Genomic DNA, 23,423 nt, shown 5'->3' on the forward strand with positions numbered 1-23,423 from the left:
GAAGCCCGCATGCCTAGAGCCTGTGCTCTGCAACAAGAGAAGCCACTGCAATGAGAAGCCCGCGCACTGCAACAAAGAGTAGCCCCCCGCTCGCCACAACTAGAGAAAGCCTGTGTGCAGCAACGAAGACCCAACGCAGCCAAATTTAAATAAATTAAATGAATTTATTAAAAAAAAAAAAAAAAAAAAAAGGAGGCTATCAAGATACGACAACTAAAGGTAATACCTGGCTCTAGATTGAAGGAAATGTTACAAACAACACTGTTAAGTCAATTGATAAAACCAGCATATGAAGGGTAGGTTAGATCAAAGGATTTTCTCAGTAAACTGACTGAGGTTGACAACTGTGCCAATTATGTAACAGCATATCCTTACGCTTTGGAAAAAATACTGCACATTCAGGACTTCAGTACTGTGATGATTACAACATACTCTCAAATGGTCCTCCCCCAATTTATATGTTTATACAGACACACACACACACACAAGAAGAGAGAGGGAATAAATAGGGCAAATGTTAAAAATAGGTGACTGGATACCAAGTCCACAGGGGGTCTTGCACTATCCTTATCTTTACAAGGTTCTCTAAGAGTAAAATTATGTCCAAATAAAGTTTTTAAAAGTTAGACTCAATACAAAAAAAGAAAACACTCACATGCACACTTTCTCAGTATCAGATTCAAGAAAAGCACCAACTCCTGGCACGAGAGCTTCCTTCGGACGGCGCGCAGGGCTTTAGACCGATGTGCACAGGACGAGGGCCAGGAGGAAGGACAGAGCGGGTGGTCAGAGGGAGAAAGAAAGGCCAGTCACACACATCTTTCTCCAGGCGCACTTCCGGAGCACGTGACTTCCCCATGCTTCTTGGGAGGGGCTGCAGGAAGAGCCACAGGAAGGCGAGGAAACCCAGGGCAGCAGCTGGCTTGGCATCTAACTGCACACAACTGCACCACGGCCGGCAGTGGGAAGTGATAAGCAGCCCACCTGCCCGGTGGAACCTGGGAGATCACCGGAAGGGCGGCCACGACAAAGCCTGCCCGGTGAACTAAGGAGCCAACCTTATACGACGCTTGCAGTTCCTCTTCCTATTTTGATTCACTGCAGGAATGCTATTCCTGAAAAATTTTAACTTTTCATGTCTGCACCAGATAGTTTCTAATTCCCCTTGCTGATCTTGTAGGACGTATGTGTGATCGTGAGGTACAGAAACAGAAAGTGGGGCGGAACCAAGAAACAAATGCCAGGCTTGCTAACAGGGAAGTAAATTCTAAAGCAGTGCTTGGGCTCTTGTCAGCCTTTCAAGAATGGCTCCTGACTTGATTTTTCTAAATTCTTTCTAAAGCTCAGTGGCCTGAAATACTAAGTGGCCTTTCCAGGTCAAGGGATTAAAAAAAAGAACCTTTCCCTGGGCAGTTGATCTCGCACCTTCAAATGAAGTTTCAAAGATCTGAAGCAGATTCTTCTTTCAGAATCAAAAGCAGATCCTGCTCTCAAAAAGAAATATGCACTGAAAGCCATATTTTGAACAAAACAGAAAAACGCAGCAAAGCATGTGGATTTTCATTGGGTATTCTGGTTCTAGCTCATTATTCCTTCCATGGATCTTTATAAAAAATGACACTGTTCAGCCTAAAAAATAAGGCTTTGAGTAGATGTCTCTTGTTCTTTACAACCTTACAGTCTGCTGTTATCGTTTTGTGTGAGTAGGAGATACACCGGGAATCAACAAAATGTTAAATCCTATATTGCATCAAATTCTAATAAAGCATTCAAGGTGGCTGTCAAAAAGACCATTATGCAAAAGGCCAGCGTTATCCTAACAGCCTTGATCATTAGAAAACTGAAAGAGCAATCTTAATTACAGCAGCATCAGAAAATACAAAAAGATCTACGAATAACCTTACAAAAAAATTTTTTAAAAAGAAACGGAAAGAGAGAGAGACTCTGTTTTTGGCTGTAGAGCATGAAGATTGTCTGGAAGATTAGGATGTTCTTTACATCATAATAACTACATTTTTGTATAATTCCAGTCACTTCATACAAGACTTTTTGTAACAGATTACAGTTCATACCAGTACTGCTGCTTATAAGCTGTTTGTCGTTGGGCAAATTACTTTCTATTCTATGCCTCAGTTTCCTCATCTGTAAGACAGGATAACAGTGACAGTGTTGTCCTGAGGATTAAATGAGTTAGTGTCTGGTGCATAATTTGAACTCAGTAACTGCTGACCACCACCATTACTATTACCACCAACATTGCCACAATTTGGAAGAATAAGCAAACGAGAACGGATAAGACATTGTTTTGAAGAAGAATAATACAAGCAATTACCAGAGTACTGATGCAAGCATCAAACAGATCAACGAAAGAGAACAGACAACCCTGAAACATTATACACACACATGTATTTTTTTTAATATAATAAATGCAGCATAATAAACTAATGAGAAATGAGTTATTAACAGATGGTTTTGGAAAACCAGCTAAGTATTTGGAAGAAAATCAATTGAGAGTCTCATTGAATATGACATTCAAGATAAATCCAGATGGATTAAAAAAATGTCAAAAAAAAAAGCACACAGAAGAAGAAACATATAGGTAAAAAATTTTATATTAACTTGGAGTAGGAACAGACTTTCTCAATATTAAAAAAGAAAAAATAAAGAAAGGAAATCACCAAAGCAACAAACTGAGAAAAAGAGAATCAATAAAAATAAAAAAAGTTATTTACCTTATAAAAGATCTCTTTAAGCTAAAAGAAAAAAAATGCGGAAATGAACAAACAACTTAGATTCTTAAAAATACCCAATAAAACAACTGAAAAACTTTTAACCTCATTAGTACTTTAAAAAGGTAAATCAAAGCAAAGCAACATGTTTTAGTATCAAAAGTCAGGTATAGTGCTCAGTGTTGGCAGAAGTGCAGCAAGAGAAATACACCTGCACATGGCAGGGGGTGCAAAGTGACACAACAGTCACATACACAGCAACACCTTGGAAATTCACACCCCTCCACCCAGTATTCCACCTGTAGGTCCCCCACAGGGAAACAATCAAGGCTGGACAAAGGATGATCCACAAAGAGGGTTTCCTGCAAAGTTACCTGCAACAGTGATAAATAAACTCAATGTCTGACACTGAGGGAGTAACAGTTAAATCAGAGATGGAAATCCATACCACCATATATTATGCAATCATTAAAGTATCCCAGTTGTTGTTTTTTTTTTTGCCACACCGTGCCGCTTGTGGGATCTTAGTTCCCTCACCAGGGATTGAACCCATGCCCCCTGCAGTGGAATCACGGAGTCCTAACCACTGGACCGCAGGGAATTCCTAAAGTATCACAGTTTTGAAGATTATCATGTTGTGAGACCATTCCCATGTCACTCAATCGTATTAAATGAAAAAGCCCAAACCTATAAAACTATATTTGGCATTTTCCCCAATTTTGGATGACTATAATAAAGAAACGAGGTATAGAAAAAGGGAAGAAACAAAACATGCTAAAAGTGGTTAACTCAGTGATAAGACTGAGTTATCCATATTTTCTTTTCTTATTTTATACTTTTTACACATTTTCTACCTTAAGTATGTAGAACTTTAATACTCAAGAAAACAGTAAATGTTGTCAAATGAGGGAAGATGTAGCCATGGAATGAAAAGAAACATCAACAATAGTAAAGTCTACAAGGGCTTTCTAAAAGCCTTACTGAGTCTAGAATGTTTACCATCTACTCTGTGTCGATTTCCCGTGTGCCCACGGTGGTGGGCTGGCCTCCACTCCTGCCTGGGGAAAAGCAGCAAGAGCCCCACAGCAGGCTGGCCTCTGCCTGGCCTCAGGCTGCTGCTTTTCGGCTCCCAGACACATTCTTACTCCCCAACCCACAGGCACGGCCCTGCTGGCCCAATCAAAGAATAATTTTTCTTATGTTTTTCACAGTATTTAAAAAAAACAACTCAAAATACTTTTCAACCGTAGTGAAATTTCTCACACATAGGAAGCACTTAATAGATATTCCTTAACTTATTGTCAGAGTTTGTGTTTTCATACACCCTGGGCACTAGAAACTAACCCACTGTCTGTTTAAAGTTCTCACCTGCCTGGAGGCATAACCCTCCCAAACCTCAGACTATACTACAAAGCTACAGTCATCAAAACAGCGTAGTGTTGGCACAAAAACAGAATACGGATCAATAGAATAGAATAGAGCCCAGAAATAAACCTACATACTTACCCAATTCCCTGGCAGTTGAGTGGTTAGGACACCTCGCTTTCCCTGACAGGGGCCGGGGTTCAATTCCTGATCCAGGAACTAAGATCCCATAAGCCACCACCAAAAAAAACCCAAAACCCTACACACTTACGGTTAATTAATCTTCAACAAAGGAGGCAAAAATATATCAATAAAATGGGAAAATGTCTCTTCAGCAAGTGGTGCTGGGAAAGCTGGACAGCTGCATGTAAATCAATGAAGCTAGAACACACCTTCACACCATGCACAAAAATAAACTCAAAACGGCTTAAAGACTTAAATATAAAACAAGACACCATAAAACTCCTAGAGGAGAACAGGCGAAACATTCTATGACATAAATCGTACCAATGTTTTCTTAGGTCAGTCTCCCAAGGCAATAGAAATAAACACAAAAATAAACAAATGGGACCTAATCAAACTTACAAGCTTTTGCACAGGAAAAGAAACCATAAACAAAACATAGAAACAACCTACAGAATGGGAGAAAATATTTGCAAACAATGTGACTGACAAGGGCTTAATTTCCAAAATATACAAACAGCTCATACAACTCAACGACAAAAAAAACAAACAACCCAATCGAAAAATGGGCAGAAGACCTAAATAGACATTTCTCCAAAGGCCAATAGGCCAATAGGCACAGGAAAAGATGCTCAACATCACTAACTATTAGAGAAATACAAATCAAAACTACAGTGAGGTACTACCTCATACTGGTCAGAATTGCCATCATTAAAAAATCTGCAGGGCTTCCGTGGTGGCACAGTGGTTGAGAGTCTGCCTGCCAATGCAGGGGACACGGGTTCGAGCCCTGGTCCGGGAGGATCCCACATGCCGCGGAGCAGCTAGGCCCGTGCGCCACAATTACTGAGCCTGCACATCTGGAGCTTGTTCTCCGCAACAAGAGAGGCTGCGAGAGTGAGAGGCCCACGCACCGCGATGAAGAGTGGTCCCTGTTTGCCGCAACTAGAGAAAGCCCTCGCACAGAAACGAAGACCCAACACAGCCAAAAATAAATAAATAAATAATTAAAAACAAAATATGGGAAAATACCAAGGTATAAAAAATAAAAAAAAAAAATCTGCAAATAATAAATGCTGGAGAGGGTGTGGAGAAAAGAGAATGCTGAAACACTGTTGATGGGAATGTAAGTTGGTGCAGCCACTATGGAAAACAGTATGGAGGTTCCTCAAAAAACTAAAAATAGAGTTACTGTATGATCCAGCAATCCCATTCCTGGGCATATATCTGGACAAAACTATAATTCAAAAAGATACATGCACCCCTATGTTCATAGCAGCACTATGTACAATAGCCAAGACATGGAAACAACCTAAATGTCCACTGACAGATGAATGGATAAAGAAGATGTGGTACATATACACAATGGAATATTACTCAGCCATAAAAAAGAATGAAATAATGTCACTTGCAGCAACATGGATGGACCTAGCGATTATCACACTAAGTGAAGTCAGTCAGAAAGACAGATATCATATGATATCACTTATATGTGGAATCTAAAATATGGCACAGATGAACTTAGCTACACAGCAGAAACAGACTCACAGACATAGAGAACAGACCTGTGGTTGCCAAGGGGGAGAGGGAGTGGGGGAGGGTCGGATTGGGAGTTTGGGGTTAGCAGATGCAAACTATTACATAAAGGATGGATAAACAACAAGGTCCTACTGTACAAAAAAGGGAACTATATTCAATAACCTGGAATAAAACATAATGGAAAAGAATGTAAAGAAGAATGTATATATGTGTATAATGGTGTCACTTTGCTGTACAGCAGAAATTAGTGCAACATTGTAACTCAACTATATTTCAATAAAAAATAAAAAAACAAAAACAAAATAAAGGCTCTCACCAGCCTAAATGTGGTTTCTAAAACTTTCAGCTTACTTTAGTTGGTTACTCCAATTGCCAATAATAAAACCTGTCTCTCTATGATATCCTTTTTTTGTTGCCTAGTTACTTTAACTTTGTTTCTTTCCTTTCTTTCTTTCTTTTTTAAGTATAAAGGAAAAACCTTAATTCCTTTTCCTTTCTTTGTCCCCAGTAAAATACATGAGATGGGAGAAAAAATTCTGCTTCAGAAAAGAAACCCATGACCTTGACTGGATAGGAACCTGCAGCCTGGGAAATTTTCCTACCTAGAATGTGGAAGTCTGGGTTTGGTAATCAAAGTATAAAATATTGGAAGAGTCTGCTTTTCTTTCTTTTTTAATTAAAAAAAAAAGGAGATTCAAGTTCTTATTCTGGTCAGTACACGATTTCTTATATAATCCTGCAGACAGACGTCAAGGCCGTATGTGCACACTGCTCTCCTAGGATTGTCTGCTCTAAGCAAGGTAAATGAAAATCAATTCTTTACATGGATCCAGTACCCAAAGCCAGAGTCATCATCTGGAATTTCATTTGAAGTATTTCACTTGCTTCTTGAACATTTAAGTAGAGAGGTAGGTATTTGATGGGAAAAGAACTAGAGGGAAAAATGTCATGTTTCCTGACTGTTTCCGCGCAAGACAACAGGCACAAGAGTCCCCAGTGCAGGGAACGAGAGAAAGTTCCAAGAGGAAGAAATCAGGAAGAAAGGCGAGGGGAGCAGGCGGGGGGGCGAAGCCAAGGAGCAGGTGGGCTCGGAGGAGCACCAGCCGCTACCAGCACCGTGCAACACCCCGCCGGCCCCGGGAGTCAGACGCTGCCCTCAGCAGGCACACCTGACCGTTCCAGCAGCCCTGGGCACCTGCCAAAGCCCTCACCGCCCCTTTCAGCTGAGCCCTGAATGAGCAGAGAGGGCAAGCTATGAGGAGCCTGCCAACCACAGAAACAGCAGTGCCAAGGGCGGAAGGCTGGTGGGCCGGGCACGAGGGCGACAGGCTGAGCCGGCAGGCGGGAGGACGGGGAGGAGGATGGAGGGCAGGCGGCCCGGACAGCGCTGGCCTTCCGGGCCACAGGGAGGACCTTGGACTTGATGGCTGGTACCAAAGTTGATAAAGAATTGCCTCTTGAGACAGGTCCATACTCTTCAGTTTTCACAACAGTATTATAAATCAGTGGTGTAAGTCTATCATAGATGATATAAAACCCACATTCCTCAATATGCTCCACAAAAACCCCGCATCATGTGACTCTACCCAGCTCACCCACCGCACCTCCTCCTCCACCTGCTCCTGCCCAGGGCCCCCGGCCTCGGTGTCTCTGCTTCTGTCATCCATGACGTTCTCCCCAGACCCCCCCATACAACACCCCAATACTCCCTCCTGGAAGTGATGGTGCCCTCCCATCTTTTCATTTCATCCAAATGTCACCTCCTCAGAGCTCTTTCCTGGTCACCAGATCTAAAGTCAGCTCCTCTTTCTTCTCTCACAGCATCCTGCTTTTCTTCTTGGCAGCATTTATGACAATTATATGTTTATTTGTTTAATGTCTACATTTCCCACTAGAATGAGAGTTTTGAGAGGGTAGAAAACAGGTTTTGTTCCTGACTGTATATCTGGGATTTGATAAATATTTGATGAATGAATGCAAAAAACAAGTAATATATAATCAACAAAACCAAAAGTTGGTTCTTTGAAAAGAGCAACTAAATTGACAAACCTTTAACTATTACTGAAGTCCAAAAAGAGAGGACTTAAATAATTAAAATGCATGAAAGAAGGGAAAATACCACAGACCTTACAAAATAAAAAGGATTACAGGGGAATATATGAACAACCGTATGCCAACGAATTAGATAACTTACTATCTAATGACATGGACCAATAAATTCCTAAAAGACACACATTACCACAACTGATTCAACATGAAATAAAAAATCAGCAGACCTATAACAAGTAAAGAAATTGAATTCATAATTAAAAAGCTTCCCATGAAGAAAAACCCAGGCCCACATGGTTTCACTGGTGAATTCTATCAAACATTCCAAGAAAAATTAATACCAATCTTTTACAAAAACTAGAAGAGGAAGGAATACTGCCTAACTCATTCTACAAGACCACAATTACCCTGATATCAAAATTAGACAAAGATACTACAAGAAAAGAGAGCTACGGTTCACATCCCTTATGAATGTAGATGCAGAAATCCTCAACAAAATACTAGCAAACAGAATCCGGCAACATATAAAAGAAATATACATATGCCATGACCAAGAGGGATTTATTTCAAGAAAACAAAGTTGGTTTAACATCCAAATATGAATGTAATATACTATATTAATATAACATAGGATAAAAATCACATAATCACCACTATAAATGCAGAAAAAGATCTGACAAAACCCAACACTTCTTCACTTTAAAAAACAAATGTTAAACCACAAACTAGAAACAGAAAGGAACTTCCTCAACCTGGTGTTAGCCGTCCACAAACAAGCTATACCTAACATCATACTTGATGGTGGGGGACTGAATGCTTTCTTCCTGAGATCAGGAACAAGACCAGGAGGTCCACTTTCGACACTTCTATTCATCACTGAACTGAGCTTCTGGCTGAGGCAATCAGGAAAGAAAACAAAATAAAAGGCATCCAAAGTGGACAGGAAAAAGTAAAATTATCCCCATTTGCAGATGATATCATTTTGTAAATAGAAAATTCTAAGGAATTCATTAAAGAACTATTAGTTTGACAAGGTTGCAGGATACAAGATCTACACACAAAAATCAACAGTATTTCTAAATATTAGTAATGAACATTCCAAAAATAAAATTAGGAAAATAATTCCATTTACAATAGCATCAAAAAGTATAAAATAGTAAGGTATAAATTTTTTAAAAAGAAGCATAAGACTTATATGCTGGAAACTACAAAACAACAAGACTGAACGAAATTAAAGACACTCTAAGTAAATAAAAAGACATGTCATGTTCATGGATCTAAAGATTTAATATTGTTAAGATAGCAATACTCCCCAAATTGATTTATAGATTCAATACAATCTCTATCAAAATTCTAGCTTCAGTAATCAAACAGTGTGCTTCTGATATAAGAATAGGTAGAACTGACATGAGGATAAACAGAATAGAATTGAAAATCTAAAATCAATCCTTATACTCATGGTCAATTGATCTCTAAGAGTGCCAAGACAATTAAATGGAAAAAGAATAGTCTTGTCAACAAATGGTTCTGAAACAACTGGATATTTATATGCAAAAGAATGACTTTCAGGGCTTCCCTGGTGGTGCAGTGGTTGAGAATCTGCCTGCCAATGCAGGGCACACGGGTTCGAGCCCTGGTCTGGGAAGATCCCACATGCCGCGGAGCAGCTGGGCCCGTGAGCCACAACTACTGAGCCTGCGCGTCTGGAGCCTGTGCTCCGCAACAAGAGAGGCCGCGATAGTGAGAGGCCCGCGCACCGCGATGAAGAGTGGCCCCCGCTTGCCGCAAGTGGAGAAAGCCCTCGCACAGAAACGAAGACCCAACACAGCTATAAATAAATAAATAAATAAATAAATTTAAAAAAGAAAAAAAAAAGAATGACTTTCGATCCACACCTTACATCATATACAAGAATCAATTCAAAACAGACCACAGGCCTAAATGCATGAGTAAAACTATAAAACTCTTGGAAGAACACATGAGAGTTAATCTTCCTGAAACTGTGTTAGTAAAGCCTTCTTTGGTAAAGCACCAAAAGCACAAACAACATAAGAAAAATAGATAAACTGGACTTTTCAAAAATAAGAACATTTGTGGCCTTTCCTGGTGGTCCAGTGGTTAAGACTCTGTACTTCTACTGCAGGGGGCACAGGTTCAATCCCTGGTTGGGGAAGTTTTGCATGCCGCACCGTACAGCCAAAAAAATAAAAAAAAAATAAATAAATAAAAACATTTGTGTCATCACATCAAGAAAGTAAAGACAACTACAGAGTTGATGAATACAGTCGTCCCTGGGTATCCGCAGGGCACTGGTTCCAGGGTCCTCCCACACACACCAATTCCGCGGATGCTCAAGTCCCTCAGATAAAATGGCACAATGGTCCTCCATATCCATGGAACCCATGGATACAGACAGCCAACTGTATACCTGCATATCATATACAAATGGCCAATAAGTACATGAAAAGATGCTCAACATCAATAGGTCAATAGGGAAATGCAAATGAAAACACAATGTGATACTGCTTCACACCTACTAGAAGGGATACAGTTACAAAGACAGTAACAATTAGCAAGGACGTGGAGAAACTGAAACTGTCATCCATTGCTGGTGGGAATGTAAAATGGCACAGCTAGTTTGGAAAACACCCTAGTAATTTCTCAAAAAGTTATATATAGAACTACCTCATGACCCAGCATTTCCACTCGTAGGTATATACTCAAGAGACCTAAAAACAGATGTCTACCCAAAAACTTGTACACAATTGTTCAGGGCAGATTATTCATAATAGCCAAAAAGTAGAAACTTATCCAAATGGTCATCAGCTGAAGAATAGATAAATAAAATATGGTATATCCATATAATGGAATATTACACAGCCATAAAAAGGAACGAAGCACTGATATGCACTGTGATGTGGATAAACCCTGTAAATATCATGCCAAGTGAAATAAGCTAGTCACAAAAAGACCACATATTGTATCATTCCCTTTCTAGGAAACATCCAGAATAGTCAAATCTACAGACAAAAAAGCAGGGTAGTGCTTGCCAGGGGCTGGGGATACACAGCAATGGAGACTGCTTAATGGGTATGGGGTTTCTTTTCGGGATGACAAAAATGTTCTAAAATTAGGCTGTGTTAACTGGTTGCACAATCCTATGAATACAAGAGAAAAAAATGAACTGTATATTTTATTTTATTTTATTTTATTTTATTTTATTTTTTTTTAAATTGAGCTACTTTTTTTTTTATTTTTATTTTTTATTTATTTATGGCTGTGTTGGGTCTTCGTTTCTGTGCGAGGGCTTTCTCTAGTTGTGGCAAGCGAGGACCACTCTTCATCGCGGTGCGCAGGCCTCTCACTATCGCGGCCTCTCTTGTTGCGGAGCACAGGCTCCAGACGCGCAGGCTCAGTAATTGTGGCTCACGGGCCTAGTTGCTCTGCGGCATGTGGGATCTTCCCAAACCAGGGCTAGAACCCGTGTCCCCTGCATTGGCAGGCAGATTCTCAACCACTGCGCCACCAGGGAAGCCCTGAACTGTATATTTTAAATGGGTGAATTGTATGGTATGTGAATTATATCTCAATAAAGCTGTTTAAAAAAATAACAGGTAATACAGTGATATAATGTGTTAGGTGCTTACCACTATGTTCATATGACATTTTACCTTCCTAAATGTTTATTTGCTGTGCTGTGAAAACAGGGTTAAGATATAAACAAGGGGAAAGCAGAGGAAAGACTTATCTTTGGGGACCATGGTAGCTAGGCATCGGAGCCCTCCCAATGTAAAATACTTACATATGCTGAATTTCTGTAACAAGGAGTTTACATGTAGTTCAGAGTGACAGTAAATTATGTGGCATATCCTTACTAAGGCTCCATCAATTGAAGACTTTTAAGCTGTAAATGCAAAACTGGCCTCTCTATAAGAGCGAAAGCCACTCTGTTCCCAGGGCCAGCAATTCCCACAAAGCACGGAGAACAGACGGGCTCAAAAACCAGAAACACACACTCACATTCCTCAAGACTGGAAGCGTCAGCTGCTCGAAGGAAGTCAGATCCACCACATACTGCCCAACGCAGCACTCACGCTTTCCAGGCGGAAGCTCTGACCTGAAAGAAAAGATAGTACATCCTTTGTTGAAAGACACCTCTACTGATTTCTGGTTTTTAGCTGCCCCACTGAGCCTCTGGCCTTCTGCGTGTGCTAAACCATCCTTAAAAATCACCCACACAGAAAGTGGCAGTGAGCAAAGCTGATCTGATTCCACATCCTCTCCTGAGAGCAGGGCTAACACCGGTGGGCACACCACCACCCATGGCCCGGCAGTTGCCTTCAGGGAGCTGGCACGTCACCTATCTTAGAAGAGTGACATGAGAAACGGGGCTGCGAAGTACCAAGTGAGAAGAGCTTACTACTCAGTGGGGAACGTTCTAAGTGGAATACGATTATTTTCAACTTTGTTTTTCATGTGATGATTTCAACCTCTGTTTTCTTTTTCCAAGAAATCCCTAAAGGCTCAGGATTCTTCAAGATAGAAGAGATCACCTGGCTCAGCCCTGGGCCCAGGGAGAATAAAACACCGCAGAAATGAAGCTGCAGTACCCAATCCTGGATAAAGGTCCGCGGGCGCCGGACAACGTGACAACATCGAACCCTATTCTTCTTCCTCCCTGTCTGACTTCTTCGGTATAAAACCCGTCGACAGGCACGCCAGAGGACTTTAAAACTTCACTGGCTTTCTGGATCAACGTTGTTTTTCCAACCCCTTAAAAAAAAAAAAAAAAAAAGCCCATTAGGAACCACTGCTTTGTTAGAGCACAGGAATCACCAGGAGGAAATAGGCTGCAAATGGATTTTATGAATGTTAACTTCACTTAATTTTGACTGCTCCAGGTGTTAACACTCTTTAATTTCAAGTAGAAACAAGCATAATAGAAATATGAATGGTATCTTGAAGTTTATTTTAAAATTCTGAAACAGTATTGGTTTTGTCACATACACAATCCCAGAACCAGTTGAGTGGGTTTTCTGATAACAATCTCAAGTGCAATTTACATCCTAGGAGACAAGCTTCTGCTTCCTCCTAGGTTTACTCTCCTTGGGGGAGCAAACTTTATCCCCTAGAAAGTAAAGCTGGTCAAGCTTCGGTCAAAGGCTGCACGCCTTAAGTTAGGATTTTAAGACACTCTGGACCTACGTTTAACAGTGGGAACATCACTTCATTCCTCCATGAACTTACATTGTATGTGTCCCAAAAACGGGACTCTTAAATACCACAAACACCACTAGAAATGGCAGTTTTTCAACTTTTTCCACAAGAGCAATCCCATCAGGTTGGCCACCCCTTCCATCACCCCTTGGAGTGTTCCTAAGCATTCCTTCGGCTTGCCCACAGCCCCTTCCCAGATTATAGCCTGTGCACTTCCACCCGCCCAACCTCCCCTCCCAGGACCCCTTCCTTTCCTTCCGGCCCGACCCCTGGGCTACTCTGATGAACTCTTGGGTGTTTACAAGCAACATAATGATACTAATCACTGACACTGTGGAGCCAGGGCCTGGTCTCGCGTGCCTCACAAGCATTTTGTTGGTTAAATTCTCACAACCACCCTCTGAAGCAGTTACCATCCTTGTCCCTATTTTACAGATGAAGAAACTGAGGCACAGAGAGGTTAGCTAACTTGTCCACGGTTACACACCTAGGAAGGACCATACATTTTAACAGGGGCCTTCATCTGCCACCGTGACTTTGTTTGTATGAGACTTGCTCCCATACAGATTAAAGTCAATGGTATCATGATTACCAAAAAAGGGGGACAAAAAGGTCTGTAACAGAGCTACTCTGAAATACAACAGGGTTGCAAATCACATTATTTCTGTGGCTGCCCAGAGTCATCAGGGATCTCCAAGGAGCCTTTTAACCTTCCTTGAAATAAAATATGATCTGTCATTTAAAGCATCTCTCCTCCAAACTTCACACTAGCAAACGATGGCATCTGGCCTTCTGGAACATGAGCGGCAGCCCACGCTCACGTGACTAGGAGAGAACTACAAAGGGTCGTGACCCCAGCTCTGCCCTTCCGTAACTGCAGCTTTAGGAGTCGCTGAAGAATCTGCTTAACGCTGGCAAGTGGCCTTGGTGGATGTGTAAGCTGGGACTTTCCTGAAGGGCCATTTCTACCACAGTACACAGCAATGCCACAGCTAGGAATTCATCCTCAGCAATGAATCTGACAACAGTACAGAGATACAAGAAACCAGATGTTCACTTCAGCATTCTTCGTAATTGTGCAAAACACAGAAACAATTTAATGTTGATCTGTAATGTTGATTGTTAAATTATGGTATCATGTGTGTAATGACACAAACACACAGGAATCTCATGCAGCCATTATTAAAGAGAATACTCTTTACCTATGGAAACAGCTTACTGGTTAGCATGGAAAACTGACCACAGGGTATGAAAATAATACATGGAGAAAAAGCAGGTTAAGAAACAGCAGACACACATAGTAGTATTCCATTATATTTTTTAAAGGCCACAAATAACAAATGTTGGTGAGGATGTAGAGAAAAGGGAACCCTTGTACACTATTGATGTGAATGTAAATTGGTGTAGCCACTGTGGAAAACAGTATGGAGGTTCCTCAAAAAACTAAAAACAGAACTACCATATGATCCAGCAATTCCACTCCTGGGTATATACCCAAAGAAAACAAAAACACTAATTTGAAAAGATAAATGTACCCCAATGTTCATAGCAGAATTATTTACAATAGCCAAGATATGGAAGCAACCTAAGTTTCCATCAACAGATGAATGGATAAAGAAGATGTGGTACATATATACAATGGAATATTAGTCATAAAAAAGAATGAAATTTTGCCATTTGCAGCAACATGGATGGACCTGGAGGGTATTACGCTTACTGAAACAAGTCAGACAGAGAAAAACAAATACTGTATGTTATCACTTACATATGGAATCTAAAAAATAAAACAAACTAGTGAATATAACAAAAAAGAAAGATATAAAGAACAAACTGGTGGTTACCAGAGGGGAGAGGGAAGGTAGGAGGGGCAAGACAGGGGATTAACAGGTAAAAACTACTATGTATAAAATAAATAACCTGCAAGGATACATTGTACAGCACAGAGAATATAGCCAATATTTTATAATAACTATAAATGGAGTATAATCTTTAAAAACTGTGAATAACTATGTTGTACACCTGAAACTTATATAATATTGTAAATCAACTATACCTCAATTTAAAAAAAAAGTGAAGTATGCATATGTTTATAGAAGAAAATGTCGAGAAGAACACAGAAAGGTTTACAGCATTTATTTCTGTATGTTGGAAACCCATGTGATTTTCACTCTTTAAAATTTTTCTTGATTTCATTTTTTTTTTTTTTTGGTCTTAGAGTGAGTGGTTATTACTCTTAATTTAAGAAAAAACAAAGCTATTTACATTATGCAAAAGACAAAATGGAACAGCTTTAACAAAAGGGGACACTGTGGGTCCGATCTGTTAGAGAGAACATTATAAAGCAAGAGGAGGCATTGGGCTCAAGTCCCTTTCTTCCTCTTCGGCTCTAGAAATCTTCTGGTGAATTTTTCACCTCTGTTAATTAAGCTACTACCCTAGTGTTGTCTACACTGGCTAAGAAGTGACCTGTGTAAAGGAGACCCCAAAATGAAAGGTCCACACCATGCACAGACAAGAACAGGTCAGAAAGCTCCAGAATTATTTTGGTTCTGGTTCTCCCATAAAGCTGACCCTGAAATAAAGACTCAAGTGCAGGCAGTTTAATTTGGGAAGCAACACCCCAAGACGACATGCTGGTAGGAAGATAATCGCATTATCAAATAAGTTGCCATTGTGGGTAGCTTAATCCCACTGGGAAATCCTAGGAGACAGTTTTGGACCCAAGGCTCAGAGTTCTCCTGTCTGAGGGGTGAGGAAGTAAGGAGTTTACCCGCTCACTTCCATCTATCATGGGTCAAGGCTGCTCCCGGGGGAAGGAATTCCCTGGCCCTTCAGGCCTGCCCTGTGCAGGCAGGGTGGGCTCCAGGGACCAGAGAAAGCCCTCCAGGATGGGTGAGAGGCTCTATAGTTGGAAGCTGGAAAAAATGCTAAGTGCCAAAGACACATGGGTGAGGCCCTGACAGTGTAGACAACAAAAAGTGACCTCTTTGAGAAGATACCTTATCTGATGGTCTGAACGTGTAGAGCTTTATTTATTTATATTTATTTTTTATACAACTTTATGGGAGTATAATTGCTTCACAATGCTGTGTTATTTTCTGTTGTACAACAAAATGAACGAGCCTTATGCATACATATATCCCCATATCCCCTCCCTCTTGAGCCTCCCTCCCACCCTCCCTATCCCACCCCTCTAGGTGGTCACAAAGCACCGAGCTGATCTCCCTGTGCTATGCGGCTGCTTCCCACTAGCTATCAATTTTACATTTGTGAACATGTAGAGATTTAGACAGCCGGCAGAGTTTGGGATTGGGTTGGTGAGAGAAAGAAACTAAGTCAATGAGAAAACAACATTAGACAACAACTCCAAAGAGGAAAAAAAAATTGTTCATAAAGGGAAAAGAAATGATAGATTACTCCAAGGCTCTTCTGTGATTAGCTTTTGCTAATAATACTGTAAACACTGACCACTGAGCTAATTAAAATTACAGGATAACTCCGTTACAGAAGATTAGGAGGAAGAGAAGGTGAGTGGGTTTGAGGACAGGCTTAAGAGAGCTATACTGTAGGAATGAGTCTTCCAATTATGTGTATGTACATAAAACCTTTATAAAAAAGGAAACAGAAAGAAGAACCAGTATTGGCCATGCGCGCCTCTGTCCCCACCCACCTCCGGGAGCCAGGTACAATCACAATAACAAGCCACCTCTGTTATGAAACACATAGATGTCTTGGGGCCAGCCTGCTGAGAAAACTGCATTCCAAGTTTCAAATAAAGGATTGACAAATCAACTTTCAGAAGATGGTCCTTTACCTCTGGGTATCAGAAATTTCTCACACCTTCCTCCTCAGCACTCCCCCATTGCCTGGTAAAAATAAAATTCCAGAATCTGCAATATTAAGTTAGCCTTTGCTCCTTAAGGCTAAAAAAGATAATCATTAAAATAAAGTGAAAGAGAATTTCAGGCCCAGGGGAACAATGGTTGATATCTGAACCCACAGCTAACTTGAAAACTGCAAAGAAGCTGAAGAAATCACTTTCTGCTTAGGCCCATCTTAACCCCCCCCCCCCCCCGCCCCTTAATGTATCTGATGCTGGTACAACCTTCCTACCTCTTCTTTCAATAACGAGTTATCCACGTGCAGCATCTTGGCTTAAAAGGCACCTATTTCCTCCCCCAGACTCTCATTTGAACGCACACTATCTCCTTTCACAGGTGAGACCTTCACAGCCCGAGGGTTGAGGGATCTGCATTAGAAGAGACAGACGCAGACGCAGGCTCTGGGTGGGCGGTGTCCTGTAGGTACCAAGGCTCTTAACCTGCGGCCTCACTCATGGAGGGAATTCAGTGGGTCGGTGAACGTGGATGGGGAACACGGTTGCATGTTTAGTTTCACTACCCTGCAACTGAAATCCCGCTCTTCCTTTCATGATGAGAGCAGGGAAGGAGCACGTGTTACTATCGACAGAAACCAGACACCTTCGATTCCACCGAGGTGGCGGCAGAGATCCTGAAATATCTTTCGTGTCCGTCACAACTTCACAACTGCGGGAGTTATTACTGCTGCCGCCGCCCCTGCTATTTAAGACCGAAGCCCAGGTGCGACCCCATCACAAGCTGGTTCCTGTTCTCCTGCAGTTGGCCTCATTTCACTTATCTGATGGACTCACAGTCACGTTTCCCGGGAAAGGACACGCAGGCTTCAGACCACCAAGCCTGGAACTTACACGGGCAATTTTAGAGGCCACCGGCCGGAGCCCCTTGCCCAAAGCACCGGACCGCCCCCAGCCCGGGCGCCGCTCACGCCCACCCCTCGGCCTCCCGGAGGCGCAGACCCGGGCGGGGTTACCTGGGGGTCCCGTCAGGAACACGTGTCGGGCCATACGGGTATGACCGGGTGGGGGTCACTGCCCGGGTGGGGGTCGGGGTCGAAGTCGCCGAACGGGGCAGGGGTCGGGGTCGCGACCCAGGATCCGCCCCCAACGCCGCAGTTCCCACCTCCGCCAACCGGAAGCACCGCCCTCTCGGCCGCGCATGCGCTCTCCCCATTCAGCCTCGGTCCGCGCATGCGCCCTCCGCTCTCAGCCCCGGTCCCAGCGAGCGGCGTCTGCCTGTCTAGGGTGGGAGGGTAGTGCTCCGGTCTTCTGCGGGTCCCTGTGTTCCAGCCTCGGTGCTGGACTTACGTGGGGTGTTTGCGAGGAGATGTGCGTGAGAGCGTGTTACTAAACCAATCCTGCTCCAGGTGGGCGCCGTTGCCCGAGCTCTGCCCCTGGGATGGGACCTGCGAGCTGAAATTCCCCCGGGCTGCAGGGATCAGCCCTCCTGAAGGAGGCTTGGTCCCTGGAAGCCTTCCCCAAAGGAGGAGGCTATGCTACCGATTGGAACTATTTACCCAGTGTTGTCAGCTGTGACTGCAGAGTAGTATCAACTGGTTAAAAGTGCTTGATGCCTGGGCTCCAACCTCCAGACATTCGGGGTGATTGATCTTGGGCGAGCCCTGAGCATCTCGATCTTTTTTGCTGTTGTTGTTATTGTTGAAACTCCTCGGCAGTTTCTAAAGGCCCATCTTCAGCCGTGCACATGAAGACCAATTTTCCCCTCTTGTCACCATCCCATAAATGTAAACCAACGCAAGACCCAGCTGTTGGATCTCGCTGTGCAAAGCATTAAGTGGCTCGTCCCCCCTCACTTCACCACTTGAGGTGTTTCAGCCCATGAAATGAAGTGGCAATGGCTTTGGGCCAGAGTTACCTGTAAACTCTTTCAGTCTAGTATGTGTACAGTTTGTCTCCTGATCGATCATTCTCCATTCTGAGAAAGCAATTTCAGTGAGTGCTCAACTTAATTGGTGTGTGCCCATCCGGGACCTCCACGGCTCCCTTTAGCCTGGATATACACCAGTCAGATGGCCTCCGTTTCTTGCTGCTTGAAAAGGAATCATCTAAAAGGCAGATTTGTACAGTCGAGCTGTCACCATCATTTCTGGAACATTTATAAGGCTGCATCGCTGGTCAGGTAGGGCCTTCCACTCAGATTTCTTTCACCTCCATGCAAACTGGAATGAAGAACAGCTGATGTAGCCAAGTAAACCCACAGAAGTAGTTTCCCAAAGAAAGAAACATGTACACAGTCATATGTACACTCTTCTTTTCATTAAAAAAAATTTTTATTTTTAAATGCTAACTATGTAACATTTCCATCACTGAAGCAGTTTGTATTTGTAAGGTTCACCAGAGGATGGATTATTTTGTTTTGATGTTATGCCTGGAATTCTGGTAGCTACCAGCAGACATCAGTTTAGGTAACTCAAGGAACATCTAGACTCCAGATGTAGAGAACTGATGTTTCAGAACAAAAAGAAAATTCTTCCGAAGTTGGATATTCTTTTTCCATTGGGGGACCCGCCCCTTTCAATCCCAGGGTCGGGAACTGAGGGAGGGATGTTCCCCAAAGAGGAATTGAGGGGCTATTTCCACAGGGGCGACTGAATGCCAGGCTGGCAAACACGTTCACATTTGTCTTTTCCCCCTCTTACATATTTTCACATCCCCAGTAACCATATTCTTGGTTCTGTTTTCTGGTACTCAGGACCTAACCCAAGTTTAAATTACTGTACAAATACACTTAGGAGTAACAATAGTGCGTGTGTGCGTGCTCACTTGCACGTGTATAGGTTTATGGGTTTGGGGAATATTCGTATACAGCCCATCTCATTTGACCAGATGCTGTACATTTGTGGGCACCATGTCCTGGTGCAGGGATGGGGAAAACGGAGCTTTGCAGAAGATCTGGCTCATAGTAAGGGGCAGTGGGAGACATGGGTATAGGGGAAAGCTTTCTGACTCTCTGACTGTGGTTCGTGTCTCTGGCCCTGGGCTGCAGTCCTGGCACACCCATTGGCTGTGCTGTGTGCTCTTGAAAAGTGTGGCTATGATCGCAGTAAATGCGGAAAACCAAGCAGGTGGGAGTTGGGTCACCGCAAGGAAGAATGGTGAACCAGCAGAAACAGGGCGTTTAGCCTCCTAACAAATGATGGGAGTAAACGAGGAAGGCTGTGAGAGTGAACCGCCAAGGACAAGCTGAGAGGCACGGGGAAAAGGGGCAGAGCTTCTGTTTGGCTTTGTCGTTTCCTCAGGAACGCTAACACTGCACAGCTTTGTTTTGTGCAGGTTCACTTTCATTCGTTTTGCTCGGATCCCATCAGTGGAGAATCTATTGTTTGCAGAATAATATGACAATTGCTCCGGTTTGAATCAGCCTCTGATGTGTAGGAACCAAAAAAAAAAAAAAAAAAATTGCTGTATCTAATGAATATTCAACACCTGATGTAAATAGAGCTGGTTATTTAATATATTCACCCCCCTTCCCTCCCTCCCTCCTTCCCTTCTTTCCTTCCTCTGTTTTATTGCAGAGGCTATGCACTGTGATACATAGTAGGGATCAAAGGTCCATTTGAATAGCTTCTGTCCTGAAAAGACTAAGACAATCAAAAACACTGGTGAACAGGGCTTCCCTGGTGGCGCAGTGGTTAAGAATCTGCCTGCCAATGCTGGGGACACTGGTTCAAGCCCTGGTCCGGGAAGATCCCACATGCTGTGGAGCGGCTAAGCCTGTGCACCACAACTACTGAGCCTGTGCTCTAGAGCCCGCGAGCCACAACTACTGAGCCTGCCAGCCACAACTACTGAGCCTGCGAGCCACAACTACTGAGCCCACATGCCACAACTACTGAAGCCCGCACACCTGGAGCCCACGCTCTGCAACAAGAGAAGTCACCGCAATGAGAAGCCCGCGCACCGCAACAAAGAGTAGCCCCTGCTCGCTGCAACTAGACAAAGCCTGTGCGCAGCAAGGAAGACCCAACGCAGCCAAAAATAAAATTAATTAATTAATTAATTTTAAAGAATCAAAAAAACCACTGGTGAACAGACCCTTATACCTAAGGTCCAAATTTTTAAAACTATTAAATATCCATGAGCTACTACTTTTTTTCATTCAAAATGGAAATACCTTTATCTGAGCTCCTGGGGGGAAGAATTCCTTTCCCACCCCTTTAGATTACTTACCTTATTGAATAAAAATTGCCATTGAGAGAGCTGCCATTGCATTTTGGCCACCAACCTTGTAATACTTGGACATACTTAACAAAAGATAATAGCTGGGGCTTCCCTGGTGGCGCAGTGGCTGAGAGTCTGCCTGCTAATGCAGGGGACACGGGTTCGAGCCCTGGTCTGGGAGGATCTCACATGCCACGGAGCAACTAGGCCCGTGAGCCACAACTACTGAGCCTGCGCGTCTGGAGCCTGTGCTCCGCAACAAGAGAGGCCGCGATAGTGAGAGGCCCGCGCACCACGATGAAGAGTGGCCCCCACTTGCCGCAACTAGAGAAAGCCCTCGTGCAGAAACGAAGACCCAACGCAGCCGTGAATAAATAAATAAATAAATAAAATTAAAAAAATAAAAAACTGGGGAAAAAAATTAAAAAAAAAAAAAAGATAATAGCTAACGTTTACCTCGTGTTTCCCATGTACCGAGTTCTCTCAGAGCACAAGAAGACAAATACTGATTCCACTAATATGAGGTACCTAGAATAGTCACATTCGTAGAGATAGAAAGTAGAATGTGGTTGACAGGGCCTGGAGAGAGAGGAAATGGGCATTATTGTTTAATGGGGACAGAGTTTCAGTTTTGCAAGATGAAAAGAGCTCTGGAGACGGATGGTGGTGATGGTTGCATAGCATTGTGAATATACTTAACACCACTGAACCACACGCTTAAAAGTGGTTAAGATGGTACATTTTATGCTATGCATATTTTACCACAATTAAAAACTTAAAAAAAAAAATCAACATATGGAAAGTGAGGAAGAAGAAAAGAAATCAGTAAAGGCTGGAGTGGTCAGAGAAGGGGTTTTGGAGAAGGTGCGTTTGGAGCTGGGCCGTGGAGGAGGCATCGCTTGACTGGGTGAGGATGAGGAGACCTTCGCTGTCGCAGAATGACTCTGATGTCCCAGGGTGGATCTCATCCAGCAAGGGCTCTCATTGGAGCTGGAAACCTCGCAAACCAATGTCTGCAGTTAAGGGCTGGTGAAGCTTCTGGAGAGGGATGCTCCTGGGGCCCCTAATATGTTCCCACAGGCCTGGTTAGGATGAGATGCCTGTCCCCTCTCTGTCCCTAGGAAACAGCCCCAACTAGAGACTTCAGCACTGATAGCTGGAAGACCCAGGATTGTCCTGAGCCCCGTTCTGTTCCTTTCTTGCAGCTGCCGCAAGTCAGATTCTGTCTACATGGCTGACAGATGGCCTTGGAGGACCACTCTCCCAATTATGCAGACTGTGGAGTCCAGGGAGCAAAGTTGCAAGGGAAAGCAGGAAAGAATAGGACCAAATGGTGTGACGGCGCTTGAGCTTGTTGGTGGAAGGAAAACTGGGCTGCGCGAACGTCAGGTCTGTTTCACATAATTGCACCCAACCCTGGGTACACATACAGCCTACCACCCCACCCCAGATAAGCAGCCCCCCTGCCATCCCACAGACCTGAGGCTTAGTAGTGGGGACACTGCCCATCTTTACCCAAGAGGATGTGACACTCCACATCTGCATGAGCAAAACCAGGACCTTTTGGCCTGGCTTCCTGCCACAGGAGCGCAAGTGACAGCTGAGCGTGGTTGCTTTGGGTAGAAATAAATACGTGGAACCATGAAAGGAGCATTAAAGTGCGAATTCAAGTCGCTGAGCTGAGACCAGCTTGTTATGTTACCCTAGACAAGTCGTGCAACTGCTTTAGGCCCAAGTGTTCACAACTGAAAAATAAAAATGAAATTCCTGCCCTGCAGGACCCTCAGGTGTGCTGCAAGTATGAAGTGGGATTATTTATGGAGAAGCTCTTACACGGTATAAAGTCCATCAGGCAGTATTACCATCTCCCAGAGCTCCTGTGAGCCTGGAAAGGGAACCTGCCAGATGTGTAATTGCACCTTCTCTGAGCACTTGCGTTCCTCTTAGAAGCATTTCTTAAACTCGTTTTCTACGTCAGGGGTTTTGCTTTTTCCTTTTTCTTCTTTTTCTAAATTTTTATTATGTAAAATTTCAAACATGTACAAATGTGGAGAGAATAGGATAGGATAATAGGCCCCTTGGACACAGAGCCAGCTTCAGCAATTACCAACTCACGGCTGATCTTGTTTCATCTGCACCTCCCCATCCTAAACCCACACTGAGTTTTTTTCAATCAAAATATCAGACATCATATCATTTCATTGATAACTATTTTAATATGCCTTTCTGAAATATTAGGATACTTTAAAAAAATGTAACCACAATACCATTGCCACACCTCA

General features: G+C 42.9%; 1 protein-coding gene and 1 non-coding gene across 5 annotated transcripts in view; one reads left to right on the forward strand and one right to left on the reverse strand.

The window, feature by feature from the left end:
* NTPCR (nucleoside-triphosphatase, cancer-related) overlaps window positions 1-23,423 on the reverse strand; it is a 44,392-nt gene that overhangs the window by 18,986 nt on the left and 1,983 nt on the right. The window contains exons 1-3 of one of the 4 annotated variants that reach the window (XM_036829312.1): window positions 17,934-18,115; window positions 12,476-12,638; window positions 11,886-11,982 (exon numbers count right to left, since the gene is read on the reverse strand). In XM_036829312.1, coding sequence (XP_036685207.1) covers window positions 11,886-11,982; window positions 12,476-12,638; window positions 17,934-17,967 — 294 coding nt within the window. In that variant the 5' untranslated portion in view covers window positions 17,968-18,115. Of the gene's footprint in view, window positions 1-11,885; window positions 11,983-12,475; window positions 12,639-17,933; window positions 18,149-23,423 lie in introns of those variants that run through there. The other 3 variants (XM_036829314.1, XM_036829313.1, XM_036829311.1) reach the window with 3 other exon arrangements.
* TRNAR-UCU lies at window positions 9,966-10,038 on the forward strand. The gene has a single exon. It is a non-coding gene; the product is annotated as a tRNA-Arg (tRNA).

This window comes from Balaenoptera musculus, chromosome 16 (assembly GCF_009873245.2).
Source record: "Balaenoptera musculus isolate JJ_BM4_2016_0621 chromosome 16, mBalMus1.pri.v3, whole genome shotgun sequence".
NCBI classification, from domain to species: Eukaryota; Metazoa; Chordata; class Mammalia; order Artiodactyla; family Balaenopteridae; genus Balaenoptera; species Balaenoptera musculus.